The sequence below is a fragment of the Hemicordylus capensis genome, chromosome 1 (genome assembly GCF_027244095.1).
Source record: "Hemicordylus capensis ecotype Gifberg chromosome 1, rHemCap1.1.pri, whole genome shotgun sequence".
NCBI lineage: Eukaryota > Metazoa > Chordata > Lepidosauria > Squamata > Cordylidae > Hemicordylus > Hemicordylus capensis.
Window position 1 is genome coordinate 174,673,705 of NC_069657.1, and position 16,922 is coordinate 174,690,626.

The 16,922-nt window shown below is 44.7% G+C and overlaps 1 protein-coding gene and 2 long non-coding RNA genes across 7 annotated transcripts in view; 2 read left to right on the top strand and 1 right to left on the bottom strand.

Moving 5' to 3' along the window:
• LOC128327156 (uncharacterized) overlaps positions 1-1,341 on the top strand; it is a 67,206-nt gene extending 65,865 nt beyond the window's left edge. The window contains exon 4 of the long non-coding RNA XR_008308502.1: positions 1,290-1,341. This is a non-coding gene — a long non-coding RNA (uncharacterized LOC128327156). The remainder of the gene's footprint in view (positions 1-1,289) is intronic.
• LRP1B (LDL receptor related protein 1B) overlaps positions 1-8,625 on the bottom strand; it is a 1,420,219-nt gene extending 1,411,594 nt beyond the window's left edge. For 2 of the 5 annotated variants that reach the window (XM_053255348.1, XM_053255339.1), the window contains exon 1: positions 8,123-8,548. In XM_053255348.1, coding sequence (XP_053111323.1) covers positions 8,123-8,204 — 82 coding nt within the window. In that variant the 5' untranslated portion in view covers positions 8,205-8,548. Of the gene's footprint in view, positions 1-8,122 lie in introns of all 5 variants that reach the window. The other 3 variants (XM_053255366.1, XM_053255358.1, XR_008308477.1) reach the window with 2 other exon arrangements.
• Positions 7,527-16,621, top strand: LOC128327139 (uncharacterized). The gene is made up of 3 exons (XR_008308494.1): positions 7,527-7,776; positions 9,150-9,347; positions 15,960-16,621. It is a non-coding gene; the product is annotated as an uncharacterized LOC128327139 (long non-coding RNA).
• The last annotated feature ends 301 nt before the right edge of the window (positions 16,622-16,922 follow it).

Below are 16,922 nucleotides of genomic sequence, written 5' to 3' on the forward strand. Positions count from 1 at the left end.
GGCAAGTTCTCTGTGATTCCCTCTGCGGCAGGTACAGTGCAAGCTGGGTAGAGGTGTAGAAGCATTTGAGATCGGTGAGCACCCTTGGGCAGTTGGAAAGGGTGGAGTGGTCAGTAGGTCCTTAGAGGCTTTGCAGCTCGAGTACTTAAATTTGCCATGACACCTGCTTCAGGGCTTCACAAACCTTGAAGACTGAATAGCTGGGGGTGGGTGGGTTTGAAGCCCTAGAAGTGGCCCTGGCCCTTTGGGGTTGGCAATGATGGAGATGAAGGAGGTTTGCACTGCTTCTATCCTTGAGTCAGGGTGTGTTGCCCATTCAAGGCAAGGGTAAGGACAAAACTGTGTGAACCCGGCCTTTGGTAGGCTCGCACAGTTGGGGTGGTGGTGGAGTTTATGCCACACTCACTTCACTAACTTGATCGTTAAACAAAGTTGTGGCCCCTTTTACCCAACTGAAAAGTGTCTGTGTCTTCCTTGAGGCTGGAGTGTGGGGGCAATGGACAGAAAATGCTAAATGGATTAAGAACAGGGAATGCAGTTCCCAAAACAAACTGCTGGTGGATGGATAAGACAGAAGTTTGGATGGTATTTTGAAAATTAACTAGAAATTCTCGAGTTGGGAGAGAAAGGAGTCAGAATGGACTGAGGCATTTTTATTCTAGGGAAAGAGGGGAAAGGTGAATAGCCCTGAGTGTGATGACTGTACTTTGTACAATATGCATTATGAAAAATGGAGTGGACTGGATTTAAAGAAAATAAATCTGGCCCAATTCTTCCATAGCAATATGAGTGCATAAGGGCAGTGTGCTCACTGAGCAGCTAAAGAATAGCTTTGTTGAAGGCTTTGTTGAAGTCCATCCTGGGAGGGGAATGTTTTTCACTTATCTCCCCTCCCTCCACAAGTTCTTTTTATTTGCAGAAGTATGTCCCTGAGCATCATACAGCCTTCAGGGCAATATCTGGCTGGAGGGAGGAGAGAGAAGCAAAAATCACTCCCCCCTGCCCATGCTAGGCTGTGGAGGAAGGCTTCAATGCAGCAATTCTCCAGCCACTCTACAAGTGTGCTTCTCTTCTTTTGCTCTTGTAACACTTTAGAAGATGTGGACCATGATAAATCCATATATATTTGGCTGTAGTCAGTTGCAACAACTGACTTTTTGCTTATTCTTCATGCCCATACTTTTCCTTACACTTCATATACATTTCCCTCCTATATAAAAGGAATGCATTCTTATAGTACATTATGCTAGAGATGCTTTTGAAATTCTCCCTCTCTGAATTTCTCCCAGGCTTTCAGAATTATTATTCCTTGGATTTGTTCATAAAGCAGCACCAATGCGTACGTAGCCCATGTTCTTTTTTATTTCCAAACTTTGCTCAGATTGCTATGGCACAGTTTGCTTTCAATTCCTTCTATCCATTAACATCTTGACTTTTATCATCCATTTAGGTGATCCACAGAAGTGTTTGTGTGCAGTGATGGAACATAGTGAAGAAAAGGAAGAAATCTCAATGCAAACCACTACCACAACAAGATGCCTTATGCAACACTTTTCATCAATGCACAGAAGCATTTGTATCCATCAGTATACTGGACAGAAAGAAGAGATATGGAAGAATTGAAAGTTGTGCAAACTGCACTTGTGCCACATCTGGAATTAACTTAGAAATACTCCATCTTGAACTAGAAAACAGGTAGAGCAGAACATGGAGCAGAGTGAACAAAATTGGAACTGAAGTGAGGAAAGCCATTCATCCCTATTTTAAAACTTCTATAGATTCAGAATACAGCAAATAGGGCAATATCAATGACCTTGTGTGTCTTCCTTGTGTGTCTGCCTAAGTGTATCTTCATTTGTTCATACATGCATGCATGAATATATCTACACACAAACACACACACACCTGTGTGTATATCTACATATGTCTACACATATATTTTTCTATTGAGTAAGAGAGACACTGTAAATATGAGAACAGACAACTCAATATTATAGCACTGAAACAGCTTTATTTGAATTTGCCCATCTTACAGCTGCTGAGAATACTTTCCATCAGATTGACAAGCAGAAGTTCCATGTGGCAGAGCACAGTACAGCTGGTTTTTGAATGTTCTGCTTCTAACACCCAAGTATTAATAATGAGATTGGAGCAGAGCCTAAAAACACACTCAATACGACCATTTCCTGATAGGCTTTGATAGCCGAATAAAAACAAGTTCGAAAACAAGCATTAAAAGGAACTATGCGCCTGCCTTTATTTCATCTGTACAGAATAATTAATTCCACATTCAGTTTGCATCAACTGCACCTTTAATACAGCAATACTGTTTTAAATTTTTCCAGCATTTACTTACATATAACTAAGGGATGAAGCAAAATCTCCCTTAGATAAGTGACTTCAAAGGCAACTTTTGACTGGTTGAATCTAGAAAGGAATGGTTTCCATAATTTTTATTCATGATGTTTTCCTTAGCTGAATTCCAACCAGCTTAATAAGAAGATAAACAAAGAAATAATAACTACGTGAAAGGGCTTGAGTTATGCGGCAAAGACATCTTGCTGGTGTGACATCTGTCTGAGTGGTTCACTGTACAATGTGCTTTCATGTCTGACAGTGCAGTACCTCCTGCAAGAATCAGTACATTGTTTGCAGGAGAGGTAGTTTGATTTGAACATAGTATACTAAAAATAAGAGACACCACATACAAGAAGGTAATGGTTCTATGGTTTGTAGAAAGCCATGAAACAGCTATATAACCCATTGTCAAAGAGACTGGGGGCAGGGGGACCCATTTTAGAGTTCACTGTAACCACCTTTTGTGATTAATATACTTGATTATACTAACACAGACTTCAGTGGAAACTGTAAGCATTTCTGAAATGCTATACCTAAAGCCCAACTTATCTGCTATTCCAATAATTTGGAGAGCCTATAAATAGCAATCCACATAGTACCAGTGAGGGATGTAACACAGTGCGCAGTTTCACAGACATCACAAAAAAAGTTCAGTCTGAGTTGACCAATGATGTCCCTTTCATGAATATTTTCAAAAATGAATCATGTTTTTTTGGCAGCAGTGCAGCCTGACAACGTGGAGCCATTCTATACTGACAGAATGAAAGCCTGTGCCTTTGCTCCTTCCCCCAAGAGTACCCTACAGAGTTCCTTGCTTGGCATAGCAATATCCTGCAGGTCTAAGGGCCCATCACTGCAGTGATAGAGGTACCAATGGAAGGGCTTAAGACCCATGTTAGATAACCAGCTCTGACAATGCGACAAATCATTCCATTGCACCACTTGAGACCTCTACATCCAGACATATATGCAATGATGCCTACACAGAGACCGTCAGGATTAGGATATAAAATATCATTCCCAAAATGTTAAATTGACTGTCTGTACATGAAAGCCACCCCCCACCACCACCACCAATCAAATTCTTGACTACAAAATTTAGCTTTTGAGTATGTCAAATGAACGCCTCTTGAGGCATTTGCAATCTGCACATCTGATATGTTGAGGAAAGTTGCTTTTTGTTACATGGAAGGTTTATTTAATGAAGCTGTGGCGGCACAGAACTGGCGTTGGAGTAAAAACAGGTTATTAACCAATTATTTCTCTTATTCCATCATCCCTATAAGCAATAAATACTACCTCCTGAGAAAAAAGGCACCGTGGTCATTTGTAATACTCTGAAACACCTTTCTCTCTGCCTCAGTGACCAATTAATGAGCTCACTGCTTATCAACTATAAGGTGTGATCTGGTATTGTTCCATAACTTCTAACTCAGTTACTTAAGCCCATTACTTTCATTAAGAAATTCTAATTCAAAAATAAATTGTGCTTCCAAATTACAAAATAAAGCTTCTGGCAGGTATTCTTCTCATCCCACATTCAACTAATCTTCCCTTTGATTTTCCTCCAAGCATTCTTATTGAAACAGCCAAGTCACTCTTAACTACATCACATACCTATGTTTTCATTTTGTATGCTGAAACCTGTCATACAGAAATGATATTAAAAGATCGTATCTTACCGGGAAGGGGGGGGCGATCCCCTCGATCATTTATGCTATACATCTCAAATCTGACTTGGAGCAGAAAACTTCCACCAGGTTCTTATATTTTTTGAATCATGTTTAGCTTGGGAACATTTGACATATTTAAATACAGTGTCTGAATTCTTAATTTGCACTGCATTCCTCTTTGATCTGACATGACATGGCGAAATGATGAGCTAGTTGAGAGTAAATGAATCTGATTTGGCAGGTATAATTTACAGGGAATTTGTCTTTTTAGGACTGGATTGATTTTAACTTAAACTGACATCACACTTTATCACAGAACAGTAAATCACTACAAATCAACTACTGACACATAAACAACATAAAACACCAAAGCAACATTAAAACCAGAATCTTGTGTTTGAGCTAATACCCACTCATCTCCCACAATGGCAACAGATGATCACCATAGTTCCACAGAAGATTTATAAAATCAGGTGTATTCCAAGTTTACTGAAGGCTTTTCAACTTATAATAGATGAAATAATAGTTTGGGGGCAAAGCTTGGAAATTCTGGAATGCACACTATGTATGTATTTGGGCGACCAAAGTCTTCTCATTGGATGAGATGTCTAAGGAAGGAAGAAATATGTACCATTCACCAGGCTGACAAGCTGCCCATACAACTTTCAGGTTTTAGACACAGGAGGCAACGAGTACTTACCTGTTTTTCCTTTCATCCTATCCACACTTTTAAAATATAGACATTTTTAAAATCCAAAGTGATACTTTTTTTAACAGTCAACCATGCAATTATTTCCTGCCCTTCCCCCCATCCCACGCCTATGCTCACTTGTAGTGAGCAACACCTATTTAATTTTTTATATCCAGCTGGGAAATTGACATAACAGGTTCAGTAGTTCAGTTATAGCAGAAACAAGGCCCCAAAGTAGCATATCTAAAACCATTTGTATTTGTCCCAATGAGTTTTAAAACACACAGTAAACAATTTGGTATCTAGCCTGCAGAGTGTAAAAAAAAAAAGGATGAAAAGTTCTCACAATGCAAATTCAATTTCTTGTACAATTATGTTTTCAATGGAAATCTAATTAATTCCTTGTAAACGAGATATCACAATATTCAATGCATTCTCATTTCTTTCTTGCTTTGAGGTTTGCACAGTTTAGAAAGCTATCCAAGTTAATGGGATTTGTTTTGTATCTATTCTGAAACGAGAGTGTTTGAGTCAAGCCAGGCACTAACCTTTATGAGCTTAATAGCTATAAGAAGGAAATATAAATCATGGGGTTTTTTTACTATTTATTATCAAGCCATCATTGAATTGTTAGAAAAATCCAACTAATATTCATTTTCCTTTAGTAGATGTCTGAATCAAAAAAGAAAGAAAAGAAAACTTAGCTTTGGTATGTATGTAGTCCCTTTCTTTAAATAAAGACAATTGTCATCTTGTTAAAGGCTTGAGCAACAAATCAGTTAAACCAAGGTCCCTGGATTTCAGCTGCCTCTCATAAATTCAATCCTCAATCTTTGAGGATTAAAATTATGAGAGGAAACTGATTTAAGCATTAATGAATCATACCAAATACAAGAAGACATAGACCAAAGCAGAATTTACAATCTGATCCAAAATATGTTTACTTGAAAGTAAATCGTGAATAGTTTTAAGAGTGTGGTCCTGGGTTGTAATGGTGTAGAATATCATGGGATGGTCTTCCAGGGTTCCTACTTTCAAAAGCAACATGATGGGTGGAAATGCAACATGTGAGACTTTCTAGCATGGAGGTGTTAGTGACAAGGATATCTTCACTTAGAAATTTCTGCAGCTTTTAAAGGAACAGGATCCCTCCCCGAAAAATAAAGTGGTTGTCAGTTGGAGCAAAAAAGTTCTAGGAAATACGTGTAAGGTGAACATAAATACACTAAAATCTAGTTTGCTGATGGACAGAAAGATCTGAGCAGTCCTGTCCTACATACATCTACTTGCTTTTAGTTGCAATAGAACTTGGTTCCAAATATATTCAGGTAGAGGTAAATTCTATTGAAATCAGTAGGACTTCCCTCCAAAAATATTTGTGGACCAATTAGTATGCTTAGGACAGCATTCAAATCTGTATATGAGTATATATGAAGCTTCCTTATACTGAGTCAGACCATTGGCCCATCTAGCTCAGTAGGGTCTACACTGCCTGGCAGCAGCTCTTCAAGACAGGAGTCTTCTTCAGTCCTACCTGGAGATACCAGGGGACTGAACCTGGAACTTTTTTGCATGCAAAACATGTTCTATCACTGAACTAACTACAGTACCTCTCAGCACCCTAATTTCAATGCCTTGGTAAAAGAAAAAAAGCTTGTATTTTGTATTACAAGAGTTTTATCTAGCCTTTCATGAATGTCAGACTCTTTAAGCACACATTGATGGATAGGAGGGATGTATTTTTTTAAAATAAAAAATAAAAAATCCATCTGTTAATAGCTTTTAGGAGTTCCCTTGCAAGCAATAAGCAGTCAATATTCCAAAATTATGTGGCTGAACAAGCTGTACTTTTACTAAATCCTCAGCTAGTGTTTGATAGATTTGCAGAGAATGTGTGTCAGCTTCCAGGAGTATCAGAGATACATCACTCACTGCTGCTGCCTTTTATTTCTTGCCTAGTAGTAAAGCCATAATTTTAGATCAATATGTAATTGCTGTCATATAAACCCAGCCATCGTTTTTTCCCCATTTACCTGACATTGGTCTAAAAGCATACATAGGTAATTTACCCAAACTTCTGAGTAGTACTATGGAGGAGTCCAAAGGACATGTTTTCCAAATACTCCTGGACTCTTCACAGTATATTCTGTTACACCTTGCCAATGCTTGGTACATGGGAATGTGAATAGATTATGTACTCTTTTCCTGAGTAAGAACGGGCTGTATTTTACAAAGTAAAATCCTTGACGTTTCCTTCCCCTCCCCAAATACTCCAGAAAGTCCATTTGTTCTTCGCTTTATTTTTCCTCACCTCTATATCTTAGAAAACGTACTTTTATAACTGATCCCTTCATCAGAACTTGCTCCCAAATGGGCTTAAAATGGCACCTTAATACTCCAATCCGAAACACATTTACCCAGAAGAAAATTTCCATTAAAAACACTCCCTGCCAAGTAAATGCACAGGATCCGGGTACAAGAGGGTTAGCCAAGCCACATTTGCTCTTGAGCAGTCCCACTGAAGGCTCAAATTCTACAGTAACTAGGATGTTCAGGTGTTACTGCGATTAGGATCACAGCAGAGAGCAGTTGACCAACGTCCCATCCTAATATGTGCCCTGCTGAATTTTATTTATTTTACCCCAAATCCTTACTCTCACTTCACTGGGTAATTAAACGGGCTTCGCTTCCTTGGCTTAGTTCCAAGCAAGTATATTCAGGATCAGGGTACAAATTAGCTTGTAATGAGGGAAAAGTCTGAATGCATTGGGTATTTCTGTGACGGGATCGCAGGGGAGGAGGTCAGGTGGGAAGGCGAGCAAGGAAAGCGGCGAGAGAAGTTTATGACCTATTGTTGTCCCCTGCGCATAGGCGCAGCGCAGCAGCCGGTTCCTTCCCTGGGAGGGCAGGCTGATAAGGCAGGGCGAGGGAAATCGGTCCCTGGAGACCGACTGCAACCGAGACGTGGTCGCGCAGGGAGTTGCGGGGGGGATGGAAAGTTACGGGAGCTCCAGATCTGACATCGAGACTCCTTCGAAGCGCAAGAGGCGGAAGGTGCGGAGAAGCCCAAAGCGCCGCGTGCAATCTAACGCCACCATCTGCAGAGGCGCGCAGCGAAGTCAACGCTGCCGCCGGCAAAGGGCGAAGGCTGGGCTCGCTGGCAGCAAGGCGGGCGAGCTTCTTCTCGCCCCCTGCGCCGCCGCCCCCCCCCCGGAGCCCAGCTCTGGCACGGCTAGCGCACTCCCGCCGGCCCTCCTGAGGGCAGCTGGGCTGCCGGAGTTCTTCTCGGGAAGTTTGCGCCGCTTCTCCAGCGCCCAAGCGGGGACTTGAGGGCGGGGGGCGGCGGGGCGAGAGCGAGAGAGATTGAGAAGCAAAGCCACCCAAGGGGAAGGCGCCTTACCTCGACCGGCTCCCACTGCCAGACCCTTAGCAATAGGAAATAATCCCGAGATGGCGAGGAAGGCGAAAAGAAGCCCGGACATGGCTGGGGCGAGTCGTCGGGTCTTCTTCTGCTCCTCTCCGGCGCCAAGCTGCTTCCGCGTCCTCTGGAGCCGCCGCCCGTCGCTCGGCTGCACCCTTCGCAAAAGTCACTCGGCGGGAGCGGCGGCGAGCAGGGAGGCGGCGAAGGGAGCAGCAGCGTGCTTTGCAAATGCCCCTGGCAAGGCTCAGGCTGCTCAGTGAGCCCAGGCTGCCCGCCCGCCTTCTCTCTCTCTCTCCTCCTGCTTCCAGCAGGATTATGAGGTGGATGTGTGTGAGCGCCGCTTGTGTGTCTTGACTCCTCAATGCAGAGTACGTCTGATCTTACATCACGCAAGAGGGGCAGTCAGAAAGAGAGAAGGCAAGGGGAGAGGGGGGGGGAGAGAGAGAGAGAGATGCCAGAGGATGGGAATTTCACTGATTAATCACAGAAGCTGCCATCCTCCAGCTTCAGTGTCCCCCTAAATCACCACGATGACTTCGGAAGAGAGGCATTTCACGCAACCAAGAAAATACCCCTGTGAATGGAAAGCCGTGCAAACCACAGTGCTCGCAGGAGGAGGGCGGGCAGGAAGCCTCAATGCATCCCTGCGGGGGGGGGCGGGGGGGGCACTGGGGATGGACTTGGAGACTGGGCGCAACTTGCAGCCGACGACGAGACCGCGTTTGCTCTCTCCCGGGCAGAGGAGCCAGCAGCCTCCTTGCAGAACAGAAGCCCGTGCAACGGCAGGCAGGCAGGCAGGCAGGCGCCTCGAGGAGAGCGAGCAAAGTCAGCGTGTTGTGATCGCTGGAAAAGCAGAGGCAGAGAACAAATCCAAGCGGGGGGGGGGGGGCGGACGGGAGGCGCAGCCAGTTTTATCAAATGCAGCATACTCATTTTCATTGCAAACTGTCCGGTAAGTTTGTGTCATACCGAGTGACTCAGCAAAACATTTTTCCCATATATTAAGGGCAAGGCGAAAACTCCAGATTCCTTTGGTCTGCTGAAACATAAGAAATGAGCCCCAGAGATGGAGTGAATCGCTGCAGCTAACCAGTGCGTCTGTTTGTACCGCTTCAACGCATTAGAGCGACAGTGTCGTTTCACCAGGTCATGTTTGCTCAGCGCTGTTCACTGCCCACTGAGTTCACTGGATCTGGTTCTCAAGGTATGCACAGCAACATTACAGCCTGATCCTATGCTGGGCTGGTGCTTCTCAACCGATCAAAAGCATGCCCGAGGCTGCATAGTTTAAAGATTCAATCCTCATACTTAACTGGGATTTAAAGAAAACAAACCTCAAAACTACTGGAATACATTTCTTAAGAGTAAACTTGTATAGGATTGGGATGTGAGTCTGCCAAGTGATTTATGTGCTCATCTCTGATTTATAGGATATGTATTTGCATTATTAATAGCATTCATGTCCTTGAAGATTCAGTGGCTGGCTATATATAGATCCCAGAATCCCTCACACCAGGGGTGTAACTATAATAGGGCAAGGGGAGACAGTTGTCTGGGGGCCCACTGCCTTGGGCCCCCCCCCAGAGGCAAGTCACATGACTGACTCCCCAAGCCACACACCCTCCTGGGCTTCCTTCAGTTGTATTCATCCTCTGAAACTGATGTGAGTGTTAAGACCTGGAGCTACCAGAACAGCATGTCTTTCTCTAGTACCATTAAATGACTTGCATCGTCCACAATTTACAAACCCTTTTAAAAAATAATTTAGGATGATGTTCTATTGTGGCACATAGATTATCTCTCTCTCTCTGTGTGTGTGTGTGTGTGTGTGTGTGAATTTTGCTATGCTTTTTGTTACCACTATTCAGCCTCATTTAAGATTTCTTTACTTCATGAGCTAAGCTTCAGTTGCGGGGGGGGAGTCATTTTAAAATCTTGTCTCTGGGCCCACTGCAAACTTGCTATGCCCCTGCCTCACACCAAGGATAGTAGCAAGAAAGTGCAAACCAGCCATATGCCTCCCATCTGATCCTAGTTGTTGATATCCAGTTCTTTGTAAATTACTATGAAGTGGCAGTCCATGTGGTACATTACGTGGAATATGCAAAGATATGTGGTGATGATGATGATGACGACCAGTGCAATTGTACACTGGGGGTCATTGCAAGTGTATTCCTTCAGGCAAGCAACAGAACTGCATGCAATCCTCTGAGAAACTATGAGTGCAGAACAATACCCAGAGCTATTAGCAGACCAAGATCCTAACTCAAAGAGCTCTGAGAAGTACATTCCATTTAAAACAATAGGACTTTTTTCCACCTTGAACTTGAGCTGCAATCATAAGAACAGCCCTGTGGGCTCAGGCCCAAGGCCCATCTAGTAAGCATCCTGTATCACACAGTGGCCCACCAGATGCCACTGGGAGCCTGCAGGCAGGAGTTGAGGGCATGCCCTCTCTCCTGCTGTTACTCCCCTGCAACTGGTACTTAGAGGCATCTTGCTTCTGAGGGATCCACAGCTTGCTTACTGCACGGCAGCTCTCCTGACCTTAGCAGGAAGAAATGAATTATGGATTGCAGCCTGAGTATAGCAGATTTTCTTCTGGCTTCTCTTTCTAATATAACTAACAATAGGTATGTTAACTGGAGCTTTTCCTGTGGCAGACATTATCTTATGCTTCATATCCCTAGCTCTGTGAAGGGATGAGTCAACTGCAGCAGAGCCATCATACTGTACTGCATGTCAGTTGCAATTCCATCAACCCACAGTGCTCCTGTATCTCTGAGATGCATGGTTGTTGTATTGACAGAGATGGCTCTTCTGTGGCCAGATGCTTTATTGGACATTCCCAGACCTACCTTGTTATGTCCTCTTTCTCGACATCCAGCTGTGTGTTGTGGCATACAGCAACCACTTTGCCACAAAGTGTTACCCCACCACTGGAGTATTGCTCTTGGCACCAATGCAATGCCACATATAATCCATTCCTTCTCCTACCTCTCAGTGCTGGTGGGGATGATGGAATTGCGTCCAGCTACTGATGAGGCAGGATGTGTCATTCTGTGCACTTGCAGGTAGAATGTGTCATGCTGCACTCAGGTGAGGGCCAGCTGACATCATCAGGCAGGACTATATATATCCCAGCACTGCCCTTTGCTGGAGGCAACTTCCACTTGCCTGTTGATCTGGCAACAGGGGCAGCCTGTGAACGTGCCTCCGGCGGTGGGGGTGGGGAGGCACCTTTAAGAGTAAATTAATTTGGTGCTCACCTCTGCCGCAGCGGCACCTGAATGCTGTTCTGAGCCACAACATGCCGCCTAGCAGCCCCTAAGGCAGGGAAGCGCCTCCGCCACTCACCTGGCTTCCATGGAGCCGAGCCCCCACCAGTGGCCAGGTGAGTGGTGGAGGCGCTTCCCTGCCTTAGGGGCTGCTAGGCGGCATGTTGTGGCTCAGAACAGCATTCAGGTGCCATGGCGGCAGAGGTGAGCACCAAATTAATTTACTCTTAAAGGTGCCTCCCGCCGCCCCCAGAGGCGCGTTCACGGGCCGCCACTTCTCCTGCCTGTTGGTCAGTGTGGGAAAAATGGTTGCTGTTGGGGCTGAGTACAAATTTTTGATCTCCACCATGATTGGCCTAAGATGGGGACTTTCCTATCCACTTCACACTGACATGGTGTGATGAGCAATTGTGATCTTTAGTAGGTAGTCCCTGGTCACAACGACAAGTGTGGAGATCATGCCCCACAGGGATAGGGGTACCACCACAGTAAAGCACTGGTGAGCAATCAGAAGCATTGTAATAGTGATGGGGGCGGGCCCAGGGTGCCTAGGAATGGGATGACCCACCTTTTGGGAACTTGCTTGCCTCACTCAGTCACAGTTATGAAACTCTCAGGGTGGGGATGCAAGCAAACCTCCCTTCATTCATTCATTTATATCTGTGTACACTGCCTTGGGAACTTTTGTTGAAAATCAGTATATAAATATTAGTCGTATTTGTTGTATTCATCTACATTGGTGTGCCTTGGATTTCTGGCAGCAGACAGGATTTCTGGCAGCAGACTCCTGTTCCTCAGCCTGCTTTGCTCATCCTAGAAAAAAGGAGGCGGTAAATGCATAGGGGTTTCTGCATCAGCTGTAATACCATACCCACATTATAGGTTGACAGCTAGTGCAGCACATCCTTATTTAATGTTTGATTAAGAAAAGTTGTAACCCAGCTTAATCCATACTGACACTTCTTGCCCCTTCTGGGTGCAACACACTTGTGCCTGATCCTAAACAGAATGAGTATAATCCAGTCAAAAATAGGTACTCTCAAGATCCATTGGTTTTCCAGCCTGAATGCATCCCTAATTCTCCCGTTGAAGACATTGGGGCTTAAGGACTGCCCCTCACATCAAGGTCAGGGTCAATATTAGGCCGGGATAGCCTAATATTGTATTCTTGGGGGTGACTTGTTTTCTCATCAGTGGCCTGGGGACTGGAAGTATGGCGATATTTTTGTCACACAAACTGCTTCATGGTACATGGAATCGGGCATTGGCATTGCATACAAAACCCACACAATACATGACATTAAAGGTATAGATCCTTTGGGATCATTGTTCTTTTCCTTTTGAATGCAAATGCAGGCACACTTTTTACCATGCCTCAGTTAGAATGACTAGAATCTCCACAGGCTAGATAAAATTTCTTCAAGGGCTAGTTAGTCATCCTTGACTTATTGGAGAAGGCTGTTGGTTACTCTGAATAAATATTATAACTTAAAATGCAATTCATAAGAAGCCAATTACACATGTACTTTGGCATGGTTTATTTATTCAGCGATTGTCAAGACTTATAACTGACTGCTGTTTCTTTTACAATTTAACAATAAACCTCAGGGTATTTGAATACAGCATGAATGCCACATTCTGTATAAATGCTGCATTTCCCAGCTTCATATGACTCACCTGGGCTGATTCTGAGGCAAATGGACATAACTCTATTCCAATTAGCTTGACCCAGGTCACAGTAGTACTGAATCAAAACACCTTGTAGGTCTTTTAACTTTTACTTCATTATAAAGTGTGAATGATCATGATATGTTGAAAAACAATTGTTACTTAAAAGTCTTAAGAGGTGAGGAAATAAGGGATACTCAGTGGAACAGGACATATTGTCCGGGTCCCCAAATGAGAAAAACTGTATGCTTCTACAAGTGTAAAAAATAATGGGCCAGTTCAGGCGATACATTGCAGGCCCACACAATGAAAAAGGAGATGTGCTGAGATGGTGCCTTTTGTGACATCTTTTGCAAATGACCTAATGCTCTCCCGGCATGTCCCTTTACTGCATGGGGGCTGCTCACCCAAATGCCACCTCTATACACCATACATATAACTTCTCTTTTGATAGCAATGACATATGTGGTTTTTGGCTATGTTGGCACATGCTCACTATGTGGCCTGAGCTATTTCATGCAGAGGTGGCTTGGATGATATCACAGCCAGCCCTCTCAGTCACTGTGCACACATATCTCCCGTCACCAGCCATATCAGCACCTAATTGCATGGGGTAGTTAATCTGAACTGCCACTTAATGCATGGATGGAATACTGCTCGTATTTTTTTTTCATGCGTTGAGGGGCAGTTTGGATGAACCATTCCATTTGGATGAACCATTCCATCATACAATTTGGTGATGGGGGAATAGCATGCAAAATTGGGGGAGACATGCTGCTCCCATGCTGCCCCCAATGTACTGCTCCCATGCTGCCCCCAGTATGTCCATGCTGCTCCCTAATGTGACTAGGGTGGCCCAGTCTGTCCAGAAGCCCTGCAGTCCCTCAGTCCTGGCTGGCAGACGATTTTAAAAAACGGGGCTAAGGGAGTGCTAGCTCCCTTTAAGAGGGTGGCTGGCTTGGTGTGTTTGCCGTTGAGGTGCCACTGGGATCGGGCACAATCCCACCGGTTCTCACACACAGAGGCAGGGCTGGACTGGGGGCACTGAGAGGGTGGTGGAATGTATGTGGAGAGGGGCCAGGTTATTACCCACACTGGTCCATAATAATTGGGAGGCTAATAGTTAAACTATGCATTATTTTTCGCCTATGCATTAGTTTTCGCCTACCTTGCTTCCACACAATCACTTCTACCCAGGTTTTCCTCTAACCTTGCTTCCACACAATCAAAAATTGGGAGTACACACAGCTCCCAAACCTGGGTAGAACACAGTTTTCGATTGTGTGAATGACCTTTGAGTCTGTTCTTACGCACAAGCAAAACCGGGCTAATGAAGCCAAGCCCGACCTTGCCCACGTGTGAGCAGAGATGCACCTAGGTAATTTTTGGGCGTGGACCTAAAGGCCTTTGGATTCCCCCCTCCCCCGCATCACTGCGAGTTAAGCATCATCCCTCTACATGCACTCACCATGACATACACAATGAGGCGGGTCTCACGATCCAAGAGACCCGCCTGGGGAGGGTGAGCGGGGAGAGCAGGCTTAGCCCGTGACGGAGCCAGCAGGGGCTGGGATGATTGGGGGCTGCATGGCCCCTGGAAGCTCCAGTATGCCCTGCCCGAGTGCGCAGGGCATACTGGAGAGACCCCCGAGCTGGGAGGGTGCTTTTAAGCCTCCTGGCCGGGGGTCTGCTCATGAGTAGCCACGGCTACTCACAATTTTAAAAAAACGGGTTTGCGGAGCACTCGCTCTGCAAACCCAGTTTAAGGGGAGGGCTAGTTTGGCGGGTTAACCGCCAGGAAGCCACCAGGCTCACCTGAGAGCCCAGTGGCTTCCACGATCAGGCAAAATCAGGCTAGGCTCTCCTAGCCTGATTTTGCCTGATCATGGGTATAGCCCCAGTATTTTTAACATGTGTTTTTTTGAGGGCACAAGCAGCAACTGAACTCACAAGCATGTAAGAATATAAAACAGATATATTTATTCAAATATGCATGAGCAGAAACATTTCAGCACACAACTTAACATTCCCATTCCACATATTTCTTTCACCACTCCCTCCTCTGTGACCTCCCCCAGTGCAGGTTACTGCATTCTGCTGCCCAGTGTAGGCCGGCGGTGTGGCAACCACATTACCCAGGACAGACTAAAGAGGATTTGGGGAGCCCCGGTGCACCCTCGCCTGGTGTGCCCTGCTGCGCTTGCTAGGCTCTCCTCGAGCCAGCTGCCCAGCAACCCTTTCCCCCTCTCCCTGTCCGGAGAGCCCCACCTCCTCTTCTTCCGATTGGTCGTGAGAAGTAGGCTTAGACTGCCCTTAGGGCAACAGGGCATATTCCCGGTGTGCCCCACCCGCCCCGCCCCACCTGGTGTGCCCCACTCCACCCGGCTTCCCAACTTCCACCCTTAATTACCCATTCTGCTCAAAACCTGGCCCCTCTCCACATACATTCCACCACCCTCTCAGTGCCCCCAGTCCAGCCCTGCCTCTGTGTGTGAGAACCGGTGGGATTGTGCCCGATCCCAGTGGCACCTCAACGGCAAACACGCCAAGCCAGCCACCCTCTTAAAGGGAGCTAGCACTCCCTTAGCCCCGTTTTTTAAAATCGTCTGCCAGCCAGGACTGAGGGACTGCAGGGCTTCTGGACAGTGTTGGGGGAATCCCCATAATGCACCACACCCAGACCAGTGCAATCTCCACACCCAGACCAGAGGCAACCATCATCTGCAGGGAGGTACGCTTTTTGAGGCTTCCTCCCCACTCTCCCTCAAGCCCTTTTTAGCCAATCGTGAGAAAGGGCTCATAGTATAGTTGTTTATTTCAAAGAATTTCTACTTTGCTTTTCTACAATATGTGATCCAATTGGTTTACAGAATGACTGTAAAACAACATACTAACACAGACAAAGGAGCAGCACAGGAAAAACAGCAGTATCCGGACATTATTCAACGCAGCATGAAAATGGCGTTTGAAATAAATAACTCTTGATGATTGCCCTCCAAAACGCAACCAAAAGATCATCCTGCCAGATTCCTTGGCAGAGCATTCCATGAACTGGGTGTCATGATAGAAAAGGCCCTGTTTGTCACACCCAAGTTCCAATATGATGGTAGACAGCAGGGCTTGAAATATTGATAGCATCTTACTATGGGGAGGAGGAGGGTGTTCTCATGCTATTTTTCCCCTAGCATAATAAACAGCTTAGGTCCAAGGTATTTAAGAGAATGCTTTCTTCTTCTTCATCAACCCCACCACCTATTAATAGCATCTGAGGAAGTCCAGTTGCAGTTGCTACAGACTCGATTGGTGGCAAATTGAAACAGGGCCTTTTCTAGAGTTGCCCCAGGACTCTGGAATGTGCTTCCTAATGTAATTACAGTTTTCCCTTCTCTGAAAGTTTTTAAGAAGGACCTGAAAACATACCTACTTAGCCAGGTTTTTAGTTTATAGTTTTAAAGCTTCAGGTTTTAGAATATTTATTTTTATTTTAAAATTGTTGTAATTGTGTCTATGTTTTAATGGTTTTTAGGTTGTGAACCAGGTACTTTTTGTATGGGCTGGTATAAGAATGTAAGACATAAATAAATAATCTATATCTATATCTATATCTTCTGTGTTTTAAGAAGCAGACTATTTTATAGTGATTTATAGGAATAGATTATTCCAGAAATAGGGTTTTCAGTAGTAACTGACAGTAGTAACTGACAGAACTTTTGATTCCTTAGGTGATGCTCAATAATGGGACAATTGTTATTCAAATATATTCAATAGTTATGAGTCATTTCCTCATTTTACATTCATAAGGGCACTTTGTACCTATCTTACAAGAAAAACAG